This window comes from Caenorhabditis elegans, chromosome II, assembly GCF_000002985.6.
Source record: "Caenorhabditis elegans chromosome II".
NCBI lineage: Eukaryota > Metazoa > Nematoda > Chromadorea > Rhabditida > Rhabditidae > Caenorhabditis > Caenorhabditis elegans.
Genome location: NC_003280.10, coordinates 8339882 through 8360733, shown reverse-complemented (window position 1 = coordinate 8360733; position 20852 = coordinate 8339882). Strand labels below are relative to the sequence as shown.

General features: G+C 36.7%; 3 protein-coding genes and 2 non-coding genes across 8 annotated transcripts; 3 read left to right on the top strand and 2 right to left on the bottom strand.

The window, feature by feature from the left end:
* The first annotated feature begins 1352 nt into the window (after positions 1-1352).
* col-77 (Nematode cuticle collagen N-terminal domain-containing protein) lies at positions 1353-2506 on the top strand. Its single transcript, NM_063358.5, has 3 exons — positions 1353-1468; positions 1521-1605; positions 1684-2506. Exons 1-3 carry the CDS (start codon positions 1389-1391, stop codon positions 2431-2433), a joined length of 915 nt encoding a protein of 304 aa, NP_495759.1. The 5' UTR covers positions 1353-1388; the 3' UTR covers positions 2434-2506.
* A 3527-nt stretch (positions 2507-6033) lies between these two features.
* C26D10.6 (G protein) lies at positions 6034-10204 on the top strand. 2 transcript variants are annotated; one of them, NM_001026820.4, is made up of 11 exons: positions 6034-6133; positions 8029-8164; positions 8212-8282; positions 8387-8473; positions 8522-8790; positions 8855-8963; positions 9015-9259; positions 9305-9551; positions 9596-9684; positions 9763-9871; positions 9920-10204. In NM_001026820.4, the coding sequence occupies exons 1-11, from the start codon at positions 6079-6081 to the stop codon at positions 10042-10044; spliced, it is 1542 nt and encodes a 513-aa protein (NP_001021991.1). In that variant the 5' UTR covers positions 6034-6078; the 3' UTR covers positions 10045-10204. The 2 variants fall into 2 exon arrangements, 1 of the variants encoding a protein (NP_001021991.1); NR_002357.1 differs by having other exon boundaries at positions 6079-6133; positions 8380-8473; positions 9920-10044.
* Positions 7097-7294, bottom strand: M195.6. The gene has a single exon (NR_051436.1). It is a non-coding gene; the product is annotated as an Unclassified non-coding RNA M195.6 (non-coding RNA).
* M195.5 lies at positions 7166-7294 on the top strand. The gene has a single exon (NR_051437.1). It is a non-coding gene; the product is annotated as an Unclassified non-coding RNA M195.5 (non-coding RNA).
* On the bottom strand, positions 10171-14050 carry eff-1 (Protein kinase domain-containing protein). Of its 3 annotated transcripts, NR_136365.1 has the most exons (9): positions 13884-14040; positions 13568-13755; positions 13282-13520; positions 13157-13232; positions 12930-13104; positions 12734-12881; positions 12539-12677; positions 11809-12490; positions 10540-10660 (listed from the first exon to the last, which is right to left on the bottom strand). NR_136365.1 is itself a non-coding variant. In NM_001026817.5 (8 exons), the coding sequence occupies exons 1-8, from the start codon at positions 14038-14040 to the stop codon at positions 10619-10621; spliced, it is 1791 nt and encodes a 596-aa protein (NP_001021988.1). In that variant the 5' UTR covers positions 14041-14050; the 3' UTR covers positions 10171-10618. The 3 variants fall into 3 exon arrangements, 2 of the variants coding, with proteins under 2 accessions (NP_001021988.1, NP_001021987.1); NM_001026817.5 differs by having other exon boundaries at positions 10171-10660; positions 11916-12490; positions 12930-13232; positions 13884-14050; NM_001026816.8 differs by having other exon boundaries at positions 10175-10660; positions 12930-13232; positions 13884-14044.
* Positions 14051-20852: the final 6802 nt, after the last annotated feature.

Below are 20852 nucleotides of genomic sequence, written 5' to 3'. Positions count from 1 at the left end.
GGGTCTCCAGGGGTGGGAGCATGGCCTCCTTCCTATTGTTTGCTCAAAAAAGAAGAGGCGGTGGCCAGCCGGCCCCCGGGAGGGAGTCTGGTGCTCCTAACGGGAAAACTACTCGACTTTTGCGGTCTCTGGGGAGTGATAATCGCATTTAATCGCCGGCCACAAAATATCTCTTTCTCGCCCGATAATGAATGAGCATGAGGTGCGAAAAACGAAAGAAAAAAAAACGGAAATTGATGAGATGATTAGGATAGGTTTTTGTGGACGGCACGGATAGCGCGTAAAGAAGCCACTGAGCACATGCGCACACAAATAGAAACATAGTTCCCGGACATTGTTGGCAAAAAACATGATTTTGTTTTTCTAGGTAAATTGGCAGAAAATTTTCTATAACTATTAGACTAAAAATCTGCGAAGATCAAGTTTAGTCTCAGTTCTACTAGGCTTGAGCAATATGAAATAACTTCTGAAAATAAATCCAAAAGAGTAATACTTAGAGTCGTAAAAATAAACTGTTGTTTGTTAAATTTTGAGCAGCACAAAAAAGTCACGTAGGCACAACAAATCGCTACCTGGTTGTACATGTTCTTATTGAAACAGGAAGGCATGAAGGAACTTGAGTATGTAGTAGGCACGAGAGCCAAAAAAGACGAGTTGGATATACACGAAAGAGCAAAATATTTACGATATGATGTAACAGTTTCGATGAAATCACAAAATTTCAAAATTGCACATTTATTCAAATTTACTCATTACTCATTTCGACAATGACACATATCGTAGGCGGTAGTTTAAATTTGAACTAGTTTCTGTTTACTTTGGCTGGGCTTTCCCACAAACACAATGAAAGTACTAACCTCGGTGTTTGATCAACTTACAGATTTAACAGATTACTACAGATAACAAATAAAACGATACCGATCTAAAGCTTTCACCCATTCACACAGACAAAAACTTAAGTCTTAAATCATGTTTTACTAGGTTGTAATGTATCGAGAATCATGCAATTTGCCATCGCTTTGAAATATTCTTTTCGCAGCTTAAACATCTTCAAGGCGTCAAAAAAAGATTTCTATCTCCATCCACAGAGATACCATCGTTGTTTCACAGGTTCATCGAAAATCAACGCGTATCGGCAACCTTGCGCTCACAAAAAACCAAAACGCGGGAAGAGATACTGAAAAGGTACGAGACGCCGAATGCAAGCCCGTCGACGCAGACCGTGTTTTTGTTACGCTGAACTGCATAAGGCACGGCGCCGATGCCGTTTTTTCAGTAGTGACCTGTTGCGAAGAAGCGGCTCGTTAGACAGTTTAAAGTTGGGTATATAAGCGCCGCCTTGAATGGCAAATGGCATCGTTTCCTCATTAGATTCGAACAACACAAGCATGTACCAACAAGACGAGAAGAAGTTGATGCAAGAAGCTGAAGGCCTTCGCAAGATTGCCTTTTTCGGTATCTGCATCAGGTATTTTTCTTTGATTTTTCAATTTAATTTTAAATTAAAAATTTCATTTTAGTACCGTGGCTACTTTGACTGCCATCGTCGCTATTCCCTCGTTGTACAACTACATGCAGACTGTTCAATCCACTCTTCAAACCGAGGTATATTTATTGAAATTCCAATAGTTTAAATTTTATTTCGAATTCTTGTTCAATATTTGATTCATTAATCTTTTCTAGGTTGACTTTTGTGTTCACCGTACCAATGGTCTCTTCGAGCAATACGAGCGTATCAAGGGAGTTAAGAAGCTTGTGAAGCGTCAAGCTGGATACGGAGCACCAGCTGAGTACAGTACTGATGCCGCCGTTTCTGCTGGAGGTTCTGAAGCTGGAGGTCAATGCTGCTCATGCGGGTCTGGACCAGCTGGACCACCAGGAACCCCAGGAGAGGACGGACGTGACGGAAACGACGGACAACCAGGACCAGACGGACAACCAGGATCTGATGCTCCAGCTGAGGCTATTCCAACTGCTGATGACTTCTGCTTCGACTGCCCAGCCGGACCACCAGGACCAGCAGGAAACGCCGGACCAAAGGGAGCACCAGGAAACGCCGGAGCCCCAGGAAATGATGGACAAGCCGGAGCTCCAGGAGCACCAGGAAACGATGGACCACAAGGACCACCAGGACAAGATGGAGCCGCTGGACAACCAGGACCAGACGGACAGCCAGGAGTCGTTGAGGAGGTAGCTGTTCCAGCTGGGCCACCAGGACCACCAGGACCACAAGGAGCCCCAGGAACAGATGGACAACCAGGATCTGCTGGACAACCAGGACAAGATGGACCACAAGGACCAGCTGGAGACGCCGGAACTGATGGAGCTCCAGGACAAGCAGGAGCTGCTGGAGAACAAGGAGAGGCTGGACAACCAGGAGAGGGAGGTGGCTGCGATCACTGCCCACCACCAAGAACTGCTCCAGGATACTAGATTCTCTGAAGTTATATTTTTTCTATTGTTGTTTGTATGTATGTACCTTCAAAATAAATGTGTTTCATCTAAACATATCTGTAATCAAAATTGGGTAAAATTCTGTATACTTTTCGCCGTTTGAATTAGTGGAATCGAACAAAAACCACCAAGTTGCGTAAGAAGAACGGGTTCTTCATATCCTCTGGTGTCTTGCAAATGCTTCCGCAATTGTGTGTTCACACTTTTTTGGAGTCCATTAGAGAAGATACATGAAGAATTAAAAGATTTATATCCATGAGAATTTTATGAAAAAGAATCATAAGACAGCTAACCAAACACTTTCGATCCTGATATTTTGTAACTAGGGACGTTTTAATTTAATCGAGAATGTTCTCAAATTTGCAGTTGGAGTTCTCTTCTATTCACTCATTCCCCATTGTTTTATTTTTTATCACCGAGGAGAAAAGAGACAAACATCGGTCGAGGCTTTCTGTAATTTTTAATGAATTAAATTCCTTTTGAAGATATGGGGAAAATGCCGATAAAGGTTTATAAACTTCCAAGGGAGGTATGAAAAATCCTAATAGAGTTGAAGGTAAAACTTTAAACTAAACGGTTCAAAGGACTCACTATTTTAACTGTCATTAAATTTTATTTATTGAGATCACTACTATTAAAGTGCACCAGTATTCATTTCAAACTGAGACTATGCCTTCTGCCAACAACTTTGTTGCGTTTTGATTTTTTTTTCTATCTCCTTTTTTTAAAGCCAAATACTACATGTTCGGTTTTTTACTATAAATCAACAAATTCTGTTAATATCCTCAATCGTTATAAACTTATCTTGACTGTCATTGGGTTTCTCAATTGGATTAGACTTGTACTTTTAAGATGAACGTCTAAGATACATACTTCCTTATTTCTTTCGAAAGCTTGCAGAATCGGACAGATAGTTTTTTGCCACCAGACAAAATGGCAACATCAGCATCAATTAATCCTTATCGACATTTAATAGGTATTGATGATAGTTTTTTTTGGATCAACAAAATTAAGAGGAATTGTGTTAGCTAGCAATGAAATCTTGAAAAGAGGCATGTTTCAAAGCAAATATACAAATATACAGGGTTAAATAAATTAATTTTCGTAATTGTTTTGTGTAAAAGTTTAAAAATAGTAAGCTTTCCCTGTTTTTTTCTTGTCTAAAACATAAACGCAGTTTGATTGAAGTCCTTTGGTTAAAATTACAAGACAAAGTCCAGTACAAGCAAAAAAAGATGCAGTTCTTAGCTTATTGGTGGTTTACGAGTTCTATGCCCAGCTGGTTTACTTCCCAATATAATGCCGACATATTACTCGCTAGTGCCAATAAAACTGCTCCCTCATAACAGAAAATTGAGAATCGAGAGTCTATAACCTAAGACTTTTCAATAACTTTCTCCGATCTGGATCGCGAAAAGAGTGAAAGAGACCACTTGTGTTGAATTATGCACATATCAAATCACAAATGCAAACATACGGAAAAAAGAGGTTTCCCGCATTTTTCTCACTTTTGACTTCATCCTTATAGAGAGAGGGCATGCTTTTAAGCCACCCGAAGTGGAGATTTTCAGATTCCTATACTTTTTTCGGTGTCACAGTGAACATAATAAGGCTATTCAAAATGGATGTTTTAAACTTATTAGGAATACATTTTTTAAACCTTTTTCGATCTTATTATTAGTTTTTGTTTGAAACTTACCAGTTTTAAACTGTTTGATATATATTTATAAACATAATTTTTATATAGGGTTCAAGGAACAATGTTTCAAATTAATGCAAACAATTATGAAAACATTTTGACAATTTCTTCTTTGAAAATTGTTTAAATAAGATTTAGAAATCATGGCTCAGAAATGATGGGATTTTTCTTAACACCTAGACAGTTCAGCCCCAAAAAGTCTTGAAACATTTGGTATCTTCCTGATGTCCACCTCTTGTTTTGGACATGCTCCGCCCATATGGGAATAGAGCTCAACGGAGTCTTCTCCCAAAACAGGGGCTCTCCCAGTCTTCTTCTTCTCCCTTTTTCCTCCCTTTTCTGCTCTTTTTGTGCTCCCTCCTGAGAGCCACCCAACCGCACTTCTTTAAGAGAGGAACATTGAAAAACGTGTGACTTTATTTAGAATACAGAGGGAGTGGATATGGGTTGGCGGGGAATGAGAAAAGAAAGCTCTTTTCCTTTTTTCTAGAGTGAAAATAGTGTTTTTTGTTTTCATAGTGGATGAAGAGAAAAGATGGGTGTTGTAGTAGTAACATTCCATTTTCTATAGGTTATTCGGATATTTTTTGATTAAACCAGCCAGAGGTATTGTCAACAAGAGTAAATAGTATATATTTTAAATTTTAAAAAATCATATACACGAGTATGTAATTCATTAAAACTTCCTATGCAGATCTAGTTTTCTAGCTCCCATTGCAAAAATTTGGGTTTTTGGGACTTCGTCCCAGTTTTTTAGAGTTTACTATTATATTTCAAAATTGAATGGCATCACCCAACAGTTTCAGTTATCTTCCCAAATAGTTCATGTGTTTTTATGTTTCTTGGTTTCTCCCAGTCCCATCATTTTTCCGTTTTCCCGTTCCTTTTGCGTCATGCCGCTTCCAACATTCATTTTGTTTATCCAAAACAAATCCTTGAACAAAGCAAAAAGTGAAAAAAAACTTGAAATCTTGAAATCCACGTCACCACCCTCTTGAATCTTTGCAACGCCGCACCCTTCCTGGGAATTTTTGAAAAACAAGCACTTCGTTTGGAAAATATTTTACAAATTCTGTTCCATGCGACACCCTCATTAAATCTCAACATTTTCTCTTTTGGAATTTCTCAAAATATTGAAAGAGCCATCGTATCTAATTAGGAGCCTCTGGAGACAGAAAGAGCCCCCCACTAGTATTGCCCCCTCTCAAGAGTTTTCTTTTCTTTTTTCCCGCCTTTCTTCACTTCAAAACCTCTTTTTTTGGAAAATTTTTGAATAAACCTATAAACCTCCCTGAATCAAAAAGTGCAGTTCTAAAGCTAAACAAATTCGGGAATTTTTTTGAAGTAAAGTTTTTAATAAATTTCTGGATTTGAAAGTTGCGAACTAGTCCTTCATTTTAAATTGAATAGTTGATTAAATGTTTTAGAATCAATCAAAGTTAACAAAAATTTCCTTTCTACTTTGTGTTTGTACACATTAAGAATTCGAACTTCTCTGAAATTTTTCAGTGACATTAATTTTCTAAAAGTTCTAAATTTCTTAAAGTTTCTAAAAGTAAAAAACGAACAGAAATTCTTAAAATCATCACCTATATGCCTCTAATTAGTCGGTATTTTTCTCTGTCTGTCTCTCTGTTTTTCCATTTTTCATTTGAAATCTCCGTTTTCGGTTTCTTATGTGTCTCCTTCTAAATTCACAGATAACAATATGATAACCGCATTGCTTCCGACTTTTATTGATTTTATTACTTTTTTTTCAAATTCGACTTTTCTACTTTCTGTACTTTTTTAATTCCATCTTACGCCGTTTCGAAAAAGTACTTTTTCTCCACTTTTCGTACCCCTCAATTAAGGTGTCATTTTCTCTTTATTTTTTTCAGCTGCAGATCCATTTCTCTTCGTACTACCAAATGTCATGAGCCACCATGCTCCGCATCGTCATCCTGTCCTTCCTTCAACTTTTTGTTGGATTTTCACAAGGTCAGTTTTTGAGCATTTTTAAGAAGCAGAAGCTTTTGGGGGCAGGGATATCGTCTGCAAAAATCTCAGGAAATTGAAAAATACGTTGGAAAAAAGGAGAGATGGGAGAAAAAGTGCATCTAGATGCCTTCAGGGCAATGTGTCTTGTCTTTTAGGTCCCAGGGACACTCACTGATTTGATTGCGTGTGCAGATATATTTGGGAGGGAGACAGGGGATGTATGTGTCAGGAAAAGAGGGAGGAGAAGATGAATAAGTATGTGTAAAAGAAGGTCATCGTGTTTTTCATCGTGTTTTTTAAGTAGCTCATGCTATAAATTGACCTATCGTCGGTTTTTTTCTGAACACAAGGAAAAAGTTGCATGAGTTGATTTCTTCAAAAGTTTTTACCAGAGTTCATTTTGTAAGAAAAATTCTTAACTGCTTTTCCCGTACTAGCTCCTAATACCAATATGTCATTTGGTTAGAATTGGGTCCTTGACAAGAAAGATCATTATCATGGCGAGGTATAAGAGCCAAATGTCAGATGAGGATTAATTGTACTTAATTCTGATTCATGTGTTTTGTACCAGAGCCTCATGGAATTTTACGGCGTACGCAAAAGGACGAATGATTGGGCTTATTATTTCTGACTGCTCTCGGAACAATTGGGAAAGGAGACGGAAGAATTTAAGTGGTACTAGAGATGGAAAAGAAGTGTTTGTTAATAGTGAGCTGGAATTTTATAGAAATTGAGACTTTTTGAGAATGTCAAAATGAATTGGTATTTTGTTTTTAGCTGCCATGTTTTATCTAAAACAGTATATTTGATCTTTATCCAAGTAATAATTTTGTGATAGTCTCTCTTAAAATAATAAATACCAATAAATCAGAATCATTGAAGTCCTTCTTTTTTCGATCATAAATATCGGTGGAGCCACCAATTAATTTGTCCCTCGAGAGAGAATTCTTTCTTCCATTTCATTCACCAATTCGTTTCCAATCGACGCCGCCGCCAAATTGAAGAGTCGTGACGGAGACAGAAGAGAAGAGAAACAGCGCAAAAATTGGTGGTGGCGGAGCGCTCTCGCGAGCCGATTGTTCGTGCATAGCCCTTTCGAGAAAACGCTCGTCGAGCCGCCAAAAGAGAAGACCACGGAGGATAATGCGATTTTTGAATGTCGTGGATGGTGTGCGCGTGGATCTTTATATGGGACGAAGATTTGGATGTCCGAAACGATTAGGGAGGTGTTCGGAAGACGGGATATATCCGGCACTGGGAACCAGTGGCTCTTTTTAAATGAATATTGGAATATTGGAGGAGTAATGGGAGCAGTTAGATTCTTTTAAAGTTGTGTTTGTCAGTTTTGTAAGCTCTGTGTTGAAATTTACTTTGGCTTATATCTTGGAGGAAAACATTTTTCGATTTTGTCTTTTCTCATATTAAAAAATGCAAGTACAATCTGTTATTTATCCGTGTGCTTCGCCTTCTAAAACCACAAATTTGACGGATTGCGTGACCACCTTCAATAGCCAATTCTTAATTTTGAATTTATATGTACTAGACCACCATAGTAGCTTTTAGGTCAAACATTTTTAGCGGGCAATGATGATGTTGAAACTCCCAGAGGGATACAATGTCATTGGAACATTTAGATACATATGCAAAGTTAGCAAAAGGGTGGAAGAAGAACCAAGTGTACACATATATTTGGAGAAGACATGCGGAAGAAGCTCAATTAGGAATAGAAGGGGGAGAATTTTTTAGTTTCTTTATATTCATGTTCAATTTCCATACACAGAATGGAAAATAATTTCCACAAAAAAATGAGAGGTCCGCAAGAATCCCAAGAGAAATGAACTAGAAAAAATAACGATGAGAAGGAGAAGAAACAAAAAAATGAATTCTCATTTCAGGGTCAAGATGTCGACTGCCATGGACTGGAGTATGGCTAGAAAATGGGAATGAGCTTAATATTACACACAATTCTATCGGAAATTTAGGGAATTGTGTTCATAAAAGCAGGGATTTGTATTTATTGACTATTGATACGTAAGTCATTAACCATGATCAGTAACTAAAAGATCGTATACTTTCAGATCACGAGGCGATTGCTATAGATGCTTGATAACGTTTCCGGTTCATGAAAATGTGCTCCACTATAAAACAAGTTAGTTTTTGTAATTATTTCATTTATCTAAATATTGAAAATAATTTTTAATTTTACCAGCACTAATTTTATAAAACTAAATACCTAATAATAGCAGCTTTCAGCACAATGCATATTCGATCCAGAAATGTCACTTGAGAAGTGTTCCCAATTAATGAGTGCTGATACAACAATGCACACTTTATTTAGAAGTAAGCTGATTTTCATTTTTATCCAATCTATACCTAATCGATTTTTAGAAGAAGCAATACCAGTACCATGTCCGATCGAAGCTCCGATGAATTTCACATATCAAACAAATCAAGGGATCTGTAATAGTCGAACTTCTCACCTTCATAGATGTGCTCAATATGATCGTCTGGCTCTTCACTATCAGGCGTGCCCAGAGATTCCAAATCGAGAATCTGCGATTTGGCAAATGGAATGTATCGGATCGTGGCAATCATTTGGACTTCAGTATTTTGCTGCTCGAGTAGGATACAGCGCTGGAGAACAGTATAGATGCTTTGTAAGTTGGTTTTTTGCTAAATTTTGGAATTGATCAACTTGATAACTTGAAAAAAAACTTCTAGATTCATGATAAAACTGGCAGCAGTGGGAGAATTGGAGAGTCTGCTGATGCTGGCTGTCAAGAGTTGACCCATATTGGAGCAGCTGCAACGACTCTTCATTTCCGGCAAGGTGGAGTAGACTATCTCTTAAGATCCCTGTAGTTTACTTTTTAATTTTCAGACTCCCCTGTCTACTCTGGGTGTGAATTTCCAGAAACTCTATATAGAGAAAAGTCTAGAAATTGGGAATCTATGTTGCTTGGAACGTATCATCGTGTCTATCATGGATCATGGATATCATCAGTAAAAGGACGAAATGACACCGTTTGGACTTGTCTTCAAAAAGTCTCCGAAGAGAGTAATGAACACTACACTTACAGAACTTATGTAACAAAAGGATGCAAAGTGGGATATCAATGTGTCAGAGTGAGTTTGTTGTTCTTTGCTTCAAAAATGAATTAATGGTTTCAGGTTCACATGCGTAAACCACACATCGCCCACGTGGAATATGGAGAAATCAGCCCTTCCGAATCCTTTGCAGATTGTTCTGATTTTCCCGTTGAAACAAGAGATACTCTTATTCTTCATGGCTCAAAAGAAGCATGTCCAATCCGTGGAAAACACTATTCTAGTACATGTTCAGACCCGATTCTGCAAGTTGGATGTTCATCAAAATACTCAATGAACTTGGTTAGAGACTGTTCTTTGCCGGATGGAGGTGATTCGAATTTCTAAGATATGATTGAGTAAATTTACTTTCAGATGAGCTTACTTGTGTGGCAAATTTTAAGCATGAAGATAACACCTTCATTATAGCTCGGGATAGTTTATCAAGACAATTATTTTGTATGGTGAGTATTTTTCCTTCTAGACGCTCCCTGAATACAAACATCCCTTCTTTGCTAATTATAATATGTTCTCCGTTTCAGACTTATGTATCCGATCGAATCAATCTTTTAAGAGTCTATGATAGAGTTTCATGTGAAGATGTATCAGTCAACAGTGCTACTATTTACCTTTCATTTAATTTTACTTCTGGTTTAAAAATACTTTTCCTAAAACATTAAAGATTCATTTTATTTTCAGATAGCTGCTCCCCGTCGCTTCTCACCGGTTTTCTGTACTCTGCCACCAGTGAAGTGGCATCAGCCTTTGATATTTATCAGTTTATCATTTTATTGCTTGTCGCTACTTTCTGGAATAATTTATGAATCTCCAAACAACGGGTTCTAATTGTTAACCCAAGGAAATTAGATGAATTTCATGACAATCTTCTTTCACCAGCCGTTTTTTTAATGTTCTCGGGTTACCGATCTTAGCCTCAGAAAAGTTCTCAGTTTGTTAAGAGTCAATAAATTTATTTTTCAAAAACACCCGCACCGCAGGCGATTTACAAATTTGGTCTCATGGGGGGAAGCACCGTTGGAAACATTGAAAGGCACAGAGGGGAACAGTAGACATTGGTATAAGAAGAATAGGAAAGAAATAGGCAAATGGTATCACAAAATTACAATCGGCTTTAGAAATAAATTCAGATACCCGTTATGGTATTAAATGGAAATATTCAAAATTCAAAACTGAAAATTGAGAATTGGGAAAAAGAAAAAATACGCGTCGTCGAATCAGCACTGTGTGTACCCATAAATTGAACGAGATTATTAGCAATGTGACAAGATGAATATGAAGAAATGCATGATCAGATGAAATCAAATGTACTGGCTACTGCTATAGTGCCGCTCCGAGTGATTTCCATGGTATCTCGCCAAAGTGTCGTGGGGCTCGGAACTACTTCTTGCACCATCTTCGGATTCTGAGACAAATTTGTCCCTGCAATTTTCATTTTTATTGTATGTAGAAATAAAACGGTTTTGTGATGTTTGAACAATTCTCGGCGCTTGCCGCCAACTTCATACCCAAATTTTGCCAACTATTTGCCCAAGTCTTGCCCAAAAATAAAAATTTTTATAAAAAGTAGGAGTCTTGGTAGTTGGAAATCGTTTCAAATCTGTAAAAGGTCGTCGTTAGGTGTCACCCAAGTCTGCCCAAATCTTACCCAACTCTTGCCAATTTTTTACCCATGTTATACTAATGTGTCTCGAACGTTCCCTATATTGCCACAGCAATTACTTGCATAGTCATGATGATCGCGCAAAGAAATTTAATGCGCACTAGTAAAAATTTAGCGTTTATATATTCTGACTAATGCTTTTTTCGGGTTAGTAAGGCATTCGAACTAATTTAATTTCATTGGATGCAAGATTGTTCTATCCTATTTTATACAAATTTCTATTACATAGAAAAGTTTCAGTTTCAGAACAATTCAAAATCAATATTTGAATCAGTGAATGCCTGATTTTGAAAAAATATTTTGGACTAAAATTTTACCATGAAAATCAAACTTTTATCATGAATTTCCTATAAGTACTTTAAGAAAACATTTTCGATTTGCCATAAAAATGACGTACTTTTTAATAGATTTCTTTCAATTCTATTATTAGTTTGGTTTATGAAAATATAATACATATATAAACAATAAATACGTTTGATTTTCTAAGCGCTATAGTTCATACGGAATTTTGCTGGATTGTTACGTCCGCAAACTTTAGTTGGGTAAGATCTGTGCAAGTCTTGGGAGAGGCAGTTTGCAATCGGGATGTTGAAGCTTGGTAAAACTTAGGCAAGCCTGGGACAAAAGTTTTTAAAGGTTGGGTTAGAAGTTGCCGGAAATGCCGTGAATTGATACACACTAGGGAGTTTTAGGACAACTGGTATACTTTCTGAATGATGAAACCATGCAAATTTTGTGGTTTTTGGAGCTCTTCTATATCTACCGAAATCTGTTTTAAAAAAACGAAAAAATGTTAAGCTTACAAAAGAGATAAATAAGATTTCTCAATATATTCAATTAACAAAATGATTACCAGAATGTAAATCACTCCCTAGTAAGCAACTATTTTCAAAAACCGAATAATCACTTTCTGCGCCTCTCCTCTCTCTCCTTCCTTCTCTTATCATTTTTGTTTTTGGACGACGAAGAGGACCCATTGCAGAAAATCGACATGGGGCATACCCAGCAACGAACCAACGGAACAATAATCTTCGTAATAAGAAGATACAGAATACACAAAACTCCGAGATACACAACAATATCCGTAGCAATCATAACGCCGTCACCAATCGAACTGATTCCTTTGATCCAATGAGCTGGATTCAGAAATTTCATCATTCCATTGAAATTGATTTGATTACAAGTTGGGCAGGTTCCAATCATTTCGTGCCATTTTCCCTCAACAAGATCGATTTCCAAAGGGCTCTCGAAATACTCAATGACATGACAAATTTTGTCAATATCAGCCATTGAATCTGCTCGGAGACAGATTGCTCTGGCTCCTTGTCCAACGATGGCTGGCAGTGGAATAATCATAGAACGGTTTGAAGCATGAAGATCACTAACATAAGCAGTGAATGTGTGAATTGTATCAGATCCAAATCCAGTTGACATCTTCACTGATCCATCAATTTTTCCAGAAGCCTCATATACTGTCAAGTTGAACAATCGATTTGATTTTGAATCAACGATGATGGATCCACTGAAGTCACGAATTCTTGATGCATTATGGAAGAAGACAAGGTTTTGACTTTCCACCTCGTCATCCACTGAAAGTGTTAATTTATTACTGTTCATTAAAACTGGAATAAACTCACAGTGAATTGAAATTTGAAGATTAGTTCCTTCGGCATGTGTTACAACAGCTTGTCTGAGAGAACTATCAAAAATTCGAGCAGATTGAATCCACGGTTTGATAACTTCAAGTGGACGAGTCAAATTGAAATGTCCTGGCATCTGAAAATAGACAGGTGCAAAAAAAATGTATTTTTAAATTTTTAAAAGATACTTACATAATGATTTGCAGAGAGAATTGATTTATAAGTTTGCTCTTTGCAATTTTTCACTTTAGCCTTGTGAATATCATCCATTTTCACAACTCCATTATTCACATGAAAATGACCAGAATCGTCCATTCTGTACCATCCAAGACGGTCAAAGCTGTAATTATCAGTGGTATAAATCAAGATGTAAAGATTTCAGACTTACTTATTGTCTGTAATCTCATTCAATGGTTGCATTCTCAGTTCTTCTGTTTCTCCTCCATTACTTGTTCTTGAGAAATACATTCCTGTCTCCAGTTGATGAGATGCTCGTCCTCCGGCAGTTACAGCCAATGAAATTCGACGTTTTTGGTCGAGATGCCTATCCTGTGTTCCACCATCTAATTGAGAACGGATTTTAGTTTTATCTTTTTCCACCCAATATCCATTTACAAAATCATAAGCTGCGTAGACAAATGTTGCATACGTTGTAGGTTGTTCTAGTTTGACTGCGAGGAATGTCATATTTCTAAAAAAGATAAATTGCAGTATGACAAGTGAATGTATATTCAACTTACTTATATGGCTTGAATCGAACGTCACAGCAAAGCTTGGGGATGTCGTCTTCACTGCACCCGATTGGTGTCTGATTTGGGAAGAACGTGCGGTAGCATGAAGATGTTTCATCAGACTTATCAGACTCTGGACAAGCGGTAAACTGATGAGATTCTGCGGTACATGTTGAAGATGTGGCATCACACTCACAGATACAACTGGCATGAACTTCAGGGATTCCAAAAGTGTACCGCTGAGTTATCTGAAAAAAAAATGTAACATAGTTGTCGTGGGGGGGGGGGGGCTTACCGGATGGTGATGTTCAAGCTTTTCCAATCGAATAGTATGAAGAAGTGATGTCTGATTTCCAGCATTTTCATCATCATTGATCTCTTGGGATGCGAGTTGAGTGTCTTCATATAATCTGAAGCAGACTGCAGTGTGCAAACCAATTGAGAATTGCATTTGCATTCCTCTTGCAATTGATGACATCGCATCTGTAAAATCATGATGTTTAACTGCACGGAAGCGTTAAATAAGAAGTGATTAAATTGATTAGTCATCGATAGAGATGACAGGCATGACGAAAGAAATCACTAAAAATAAGTATCTCAAATAAACTTACTTTGAGATGTTTGAGCACGGACAATTGGTGTCTTGGAACAGTGTGGTGGCTCTGCACGGAAGAGCCCATCGAATTTCTCCTCGAGTGGAAATCCGTAGGTTGTAACTGCTAGGAGAAGCAGAATAAACTGGGGAGACCACTCAAACGGCGGTTCCATGCTTCTGAAAATAAAATGATACGTTTCATTTTCTAATTCGATTGGAAATCGGAAAATTCGAACGAAAGTTCTTCACATAACATGATTTGATAAGGAGAAAGTAGGTTGTTAAAAATGATTTAACCGAAGGAAAAGTACGAACACTGAAAAATGGACAAAAATGCATAAATGATCGAATTAGCGATGATACATGGAGTCGACGAAATCGACGACCAATTGTGATTGATTAGACTGTTGAAATAGCCGAGAAAGAGGAAAGTCTGGGAACGTATGGAATGATGAGAAAGTGAGGAAAAAATGAACAAATGTGTATAATCATCGTTACGAAATTATCAGATGATAGTCAGAAGCCTGCATAGTTTTTTTCCTGAAAATCAGATGAATCATATTCAACAAAAAAATTTGCATTTAGAATAACACATTATATTGATCATAGTTAAGCTAAAACTATGGTTGTTAACTATATCAATTAATTAGGTTTGAATAGTTAAATTCATTTCGCAAGTTTAATACAATTCTAATGAGAATATCGGGAAGCCAGAATAGATGAACTCAAAATTAATAGCTTACCACCCGCTGGGTGTCAGTAGTACAATCAGATAAGACTGGGCGCCAAGAGGCACCACACCCAACTGGGACTCAGCACGGTTTAGGAAGACAAAGTAGTAGGCCAAGAGACGGAAGGTGATAGGTAATCAATGAGGTAATCGGAGAAATGGAGTAACTAAGACGAGATGATAATTCGGCGTGACAAGTAGGAGGAGTTTAGGAGGGATTGATGAATCGGAAAAGGACAGGCAAGATACCCGAAAAAAACGGGAGGATTGGGACAAGCTGACCGATATATTCTGGATGGATCTACATCGATCTTCGTCACCTTCGGCTTCTCCTACAATATTTTTGGATTCGACAAGAAACCTGTTGAGGTGTCAACTTAGTGTCTAACATGTGTGCGCTACTCGATTTATCACCTTCCCAACTATCTTCTGACATTTTTGGAACAAATCCTATTCACCTAGAATAACAGAGTATATGGTTGAATGGTTAGATAATACTGACACTGATAGGATACGATACTCAGTTCACTCAAGCAAGTGCTTGAGAGCAATTAACACGATTATTATGTCATAAAGATATTTAGATAGGAGACGAGGTATGAAAGGTCGATGACATGCGGGGAACTGCTACTGATGACCGAAAAGATTACGAGTGGTTGGCACCACCGTTCGAGAAAAGAACAATGAAATGATAATAAACAAAAAGGAGGAGTGTGACACGTGGTTGGTTGGAAAGGGGCGGGCTCTTATCAGTGATTCATGCTTTGATTTTTGGGGATTTTCGGAAAATTTTTAAACAAAAAAACTAACAATGTTTTTTTTATTTATTTATAGAAAACCATTTTCTAAATGAGATTGTGAATATTGAGTCGGCAAACCAGGTTTTTTTTCAAATTGTAAGTTTGATCCAAAGTGTTCATCTCTCAATTCTATTCTAAATCAATTCTACCACAACCCACCCAGTTATCCTTGAACATCCTAATAACCAACTTTTTCTTGTAAATCCAAAAAAAAACATTTTCTTCCACCCCGCACAACCTAATCAGGTCACATAGTATGAGAGGTGTCAATTAGTTGACAGATGGCCAAGAGACAGGGATGATTCGGGAGCCAAGATTGATTGTTCCGTACGCGTAAAAAGGGGATAGGTTTCGCGCCATTCGTCTCCTAATCAGAAGATGAAAAAGGGATGAGAAAGAAAAATAAACATAGGAAAGTGAGAAGTTGTTGGGAGAAACAATGTCCACGAAAAAAAAAATGAAAAAACCGACCAGCAGTTTGCATATTCAAATGACACCTAATCGACGCCCTTTGTCTTTTACCTCACCTCAATGAACACCTATTGTCGTCCGTTTTATGTGAAGTGGGAAATTAAAATTATAAGAAAATAGAAACACTATGATAACTTTGTGGGTCTATGAACACCTTTAGATTGTATGTACGGGAAGGGTGGGTCAAAGTCAAACTCATGCTGAGCCAGATATTAAGCTTATTCAAGTGTTTTCGCAGTTTCCTGAGCTTGTCAAATCTATTGCGACGGCAAACATGGGCATTGTAACGTGAATTAATAACTATTTCAATTGCTTTTGAGGTTTGCCCTTTGAAACAACTTGATTGAAATAAATTGAAATGATATATTAGTCATCTATGAAATGGTTCTGGATTGGTTAATGATATCACATGAACGGAAGTCAGAACATCATAAATCATTTTTCGATTTTTTCAAAAATGGTGAAATACAACAATTGTGGGAAAATGTGGCGCTGAAAACTAAACTAAACGACTTACACGTAGACATAAACGTTCCTGCCTGCCTACAAAAATCAGTGATTTTCAGAATCTAAAAACAAATGAAAAACTTTGAATTTATTCGAAGAACGAAAATTGTGAAACTGATAAATGTTGAAAATTGAAACTTAAATAATCACCAGAAACATTGTTAGGATTTCTGTCTAACCAGAAAACATCAAATAATTTGTTTCAAACCCAATCCTCAGAAAACTGAACCTGAATGAACGGAAATCTGCATAACGGATTCTTAAACTCCTTTTCGTCGGTTAAACACCTTACGAAATTTGAATAAGTAAACAAAACTGAGAGCTTTCAATTGAAAGGATTAGCAAGTGTCAAGTGTACCCGAATACCACTTTAGAAACTGTAGGAAACAAGGGAGCAATATAGTGTGAGGGCTCATATGTTTGTCATCTACGCGTGGTAAATTAAGTGAGTTGCGCATAAAAGTGTTGTGAGGTAAATTTATTGTAAACATTAAACGTAAAAGAGACGAAAAGTTACGTCAGAATGAACGGGAAAAAAGATATTTGAAAATACATTAAACTCATAGTTTTTGTGAAAAATATTCGGGTGGCAGGATAGGAACGAGGTAAGCGGATTTCATTCAATTTGGTTGATTTGGTTTAGTTTAAAACTGTCGGAGGTATTTCAACAATCTTGAAAAGATTACGGATCAGTGAACATTCGATTTCATTTTTCCCTGTTGGATAAGGAAAAAACTGTACGGATATCTTGTTGGTTTAGCTTTCTTAGCTTTCAACTAACATCATCATTCATACCTCATTCTCGGTATTCGGAGAAAAAATTAACAAAAACCTGATGATACAGTTCAATGGGGATTACGCAACAGGATTCAAGCGAAAAAAGAGAGGAAGAGAGGGAAAGATGATGTACGAGAAAAAAGGAAACAACTGAGAAGAAAAGAGAAACAGAAAAAGCTGATGATGATGAGTTTGCCCCTCAAAGTTTTGTTCTATTGCAATTGCAAGTGAGCCTATCTTGGGAGATACTTTCGGCATTTTTTTTGGATAACAAGAAAAGAGTTTTCATTTTGATTTGCTCTAAGTAGATATTGAGCGTAACTATTAAATAATTTTCTAGTCTAGGTATTAGCCAACTGTAGGATAAAAACTATTAACGAAGAGAACCCACAAGGAAAATACGGTGATTTTGTTTGGTATTTATTTTATCTGGAAAAACTTCATAAACCCTATTCATTTTATTGGAAGTTTTGAATTCAAATTTTTTTCTGGTTTATATCGAAAATCTTAAAATGTTTATTATCAAGACCTCATTCTTCCAAAAAACCGTTCACCTGATAATGGTGGCTTAACCACTTTACGATGACCCTTTCCTCAGTCTTTTTTCATTTTTTTTTGTTTAAAAAAAAGGAGGACATACATTCTCCACTTACTGTAAGATTATATTGCGAAATGGTAAACGACCACCCCGAAATAATGTTTTGAAACAGAGAGAGAGATGGGTGGAGAACTTGGAAAAAAAGAAGAGCCAGCGACGAATCAGATGAATTTGGGATGAATTTGGGGGCAAACCAGCTCAAAATGGAAAAAAGAGGATGAGAGAAGAAGAAAAATGAGAAATAGGCAGAGATAAATTGATTAAATTGGTAGAAAAGAAAAAGAAGAAAAATAGGGAAAAAAGAGAGAAGCAAAAAAAAACCAGAACCCAATTGACTGAGGATTAGTGGGAAGTTAAGAGTGTTGGGTCAATTGCATTCCGAATAATTTTCAAAATATGTTGCAGTAACTATATGATTTTTATTATTTTGAACTGAAGTCCGATAAATTTGGATAACTGTAATTACACATTTATATGTAATTTTTCATTATTTTAAAACAAAAAAAGATGCCTTCCTATTGGAAACTAACAGAACGTTGAGTGAAAAGAAGAGGAAGAATGAGTGATACGGTGGAAAAAATAACGAGTTTCGATTTCACGGACGTCGTAAAAATAGTCGGAAGAAGAGACTGAAGACAGACAAGACAATTCCTTAAAAAAGGTAACCTGAACCAATAATACAGAAGCGGAACTATTTGGTTATGCAAGGCGGTAAACTTTTTGATTAAAAAGTATCAAAATATAACAATACGAAGAAGAAGGATGACTAACAGACCATATTTAGGAGATTGTAGGTCAGTTAGAAGGGTACTACCAATTTGAAAAAAAAAACAAAAAATGATGAGTTGCGGTAACAAAAATAAGAAGTGAGGTAAAGAAACAAGTGGAAATAGAGAAAAGGAGGGCAAACAAGAAAAAATGATGGGTAGATGAGAAGGAGGTAAACTGTAAAAAATAGAGATGGAGGTAGACACACGGGAACAGGTAGCATCTTTTCTTGTGAAAATCAATGAGAGTGACCTCGAGATTGCACTTGTTGAAATATTTTAATTTTTTTTATTGCGGTTAGATTTTTCTCATGGTTTTTAACAGATTTTAGAGCTCGTTTTAGTGCTTCCGATTTTTTCAAATATTTCGGAAATGAAATATAAAGACCTGTGAAGCCCTAATAAAATAATTGGTCAGAACCTCAAATAACTAGTAAGGAGTGAGAAAATAATTTCAGTATTTATAGCTTTTTGCCTCATCCAATTTAAAAATGTGTTTTAACTATTTTTGGACAGCCAATACGATTTCGAGAAACCCTTCGGCTCTCAAAACATTTTTTGAAAATTGCTCACTATTATCACTAGTCACTGTTAGCTGAACACTCAAAGCTTCTTCTCACCATATCATTCGAAGCATCCTACGCTTTTCAAAATCAAAATGACAATTTCATAATCACTCATTTTCCCCTCTCCCGAACAGTTTTTTTGCCTATTCAAACTAGAGGAACCTGAATAATGAAAAAGAACATGAGTCAGAAAAGAAAATAGGTGTCCAGTTACAAAATGGATCTAAACTGTTCAAAGGGTAAACATGAAACGGTTCTCAAAAAGTTTTGGATATCACTGACGGACACGCTGGAAATGGGCGGATGGAATAAATAAGGAATTAATTAGATTTCCATGCTATTTCTCCACAAGAGAAAATGAGATAGAGGTCGAGAGAAGGAGAAATGAAGAATTCAAGAATAAATAGGAATAGCCTATTGTTGCTTTGTACACCAGGAGGGAAACTGACAAGCGCAACAAAATTGAATGCTTTTTTGGGTTGGGGACTTACTGATGACAAAAAGATTGAAATTGTGTATTAGTACAGTGGAAGACTGTCTCTGGAAATACAGTTATTTTCAGAAAGTGTTTTTCATTTGAGAAAAGATTTTGATTACAGAAAAATTATCAACCTGAAATTAAGAAGTGAATTTCGAATCGTTATAATTTTTAAATAAGGCTAGAGCGTTATTACCAATGTACTGGACTAGATGGGTGATAATTCAGTGATTTGGGAAATATTTTGGAATATCCGACTACAATGAGTCACAGTCGAAATGGGAACATAAAATTCAGTGAGCGTGATAGCGTTTTTTGGTGAACCTTCGAATTGTTTAATTTTTGTAAAAATAAATTGAGAATCATGTATTCTATGTAAAAAAAAAGTAGCAAAAAATGAAAACATTTGTCAATATATTTTCGTTTATAGTATAATTAAGAAACTTGAAGGTATGCCAAAACTGGGAACGAGAGTTCCCCATTGGCCAAATTCCGAGACAGTATGTAACTTTTACAAACCTAGAAAATGCTTTTTTGATATACAAAAGTGTCGAAAATCATTCCGTTATGATAATTTCAAACTTCAAACATTCTCGTTTTCTAAAAATTTTGTGATGAAAAATATGAAATGACGAATATATCTATTTTGAAATGATCCTCTGGATTGTCTTAGGATCTCAAGAACAAGAACAAGAAGAAGAAGGTTGCTCTCACAATATTTACATGTGTTTGTTGAAACAACAGTGCCCTTCTTCTCGCTAGCGTAACACACACTCACACTAAAACAATGACAAAGATACATATGATCGGGTCTCTTGAGTACTTTCTTAATAATTTCTCGGAGTCATGCCGTTTTGAACAGGCACCGGCTTTCGGAAGCATGGATTGACATCTAAGTGATGATGGAGTGAAGATTATTCTATTAGGTTAGGAATTAATATTTGAAAACTTTGAAAAGAAAAGGTGCGAAAAGAAATAGAACAAACAGTGCCAAAACTGCATAAGCTTTTGCGGAAAAGACTGATTGAAATGACATTAAAATGAAAAATGAGAAATTAAGAGAATGATACTCAGATAGATTCGGAAGATAACGAAACGGTAAATTGCGGGGAGGAAGAAGGACGGATAGCTGCTGATTCTGGAGACTTTTGAACAACTGGGCGGAGATCTCGGGCGTGTTGATGAGAGAATGACGAAGCCGTTTTGAACTAATATGACGAGATAACTTGAGATGGGAAATGAAAAGAATGGTGGGATAGATGATACTTAAAGGTGAAACCTACATGATTAT

Bases quoted from the DNA above. Each gene is read 5' to 3' on its own strand.
- C26D10.6 (NM_001026820.4), top strand. From the start codon at position 6,079: ATGCTCCGCATCGTCATCCTGTCCTTCCTTCAACTTTTTGTTGGATTT. The intron at 8,791-8,854 runs GTAAGTTGGTTT...AAAAACTTCTAG, and splicing joins GAGAACAGTATAGATGCTTT to ATTCATGATAAAACTGGCAG. The intron at 9,872-9,919 runs GTTTAAAAATAC...TTTTATTTTCAG, and splicing joins TTCATTTAATTTTACTTCTG to ATAGCTGCTCCCCGTCGCTT.
- col-77 (NM_063358.5), top strand. From the start codon at position 1,389: ATGTACCAACAAGACGAGAAGAAGTTGATGCAAGAAGCTGAAGGCCTT. The intron at 1,469-1,520 runs GTATTTTTCTTT...ATTTCATTTTAG, and splicing joins TTTTTCGGTATCTGCATCAG to TACCGTGGCTACTTTGACTG. The intron at 1,606-1,683 runs GTATATTTATTG...AATCTTTTCTAG, and splicing joins AATCCACTCTTCAAACCGAG to GTTGACTTTTGTGTTCACCG.
- eff-1 (NM_001026816.8), bottom strand. From the start codon at position 14,040: ATGGAACCGCCGTTTGAGTGGTCTCCCCAGTTTATTCTGCTTCTCCTA. The intron at 13,756-13,883 runs GTAAGTTTATTT...ATGATTTTACAG, and splicing joins CCGTGCTCAAACATCTCAAA to ATGCGATGTCATCAATTGCA. The intron at 10,661-11,808 runs GTGATTATTCGG...TGAAAATTGCAG, and splicing joins AGAGAGGAGAGGCGCAGAAA to GGACAAATTTGTCTCAGAAT.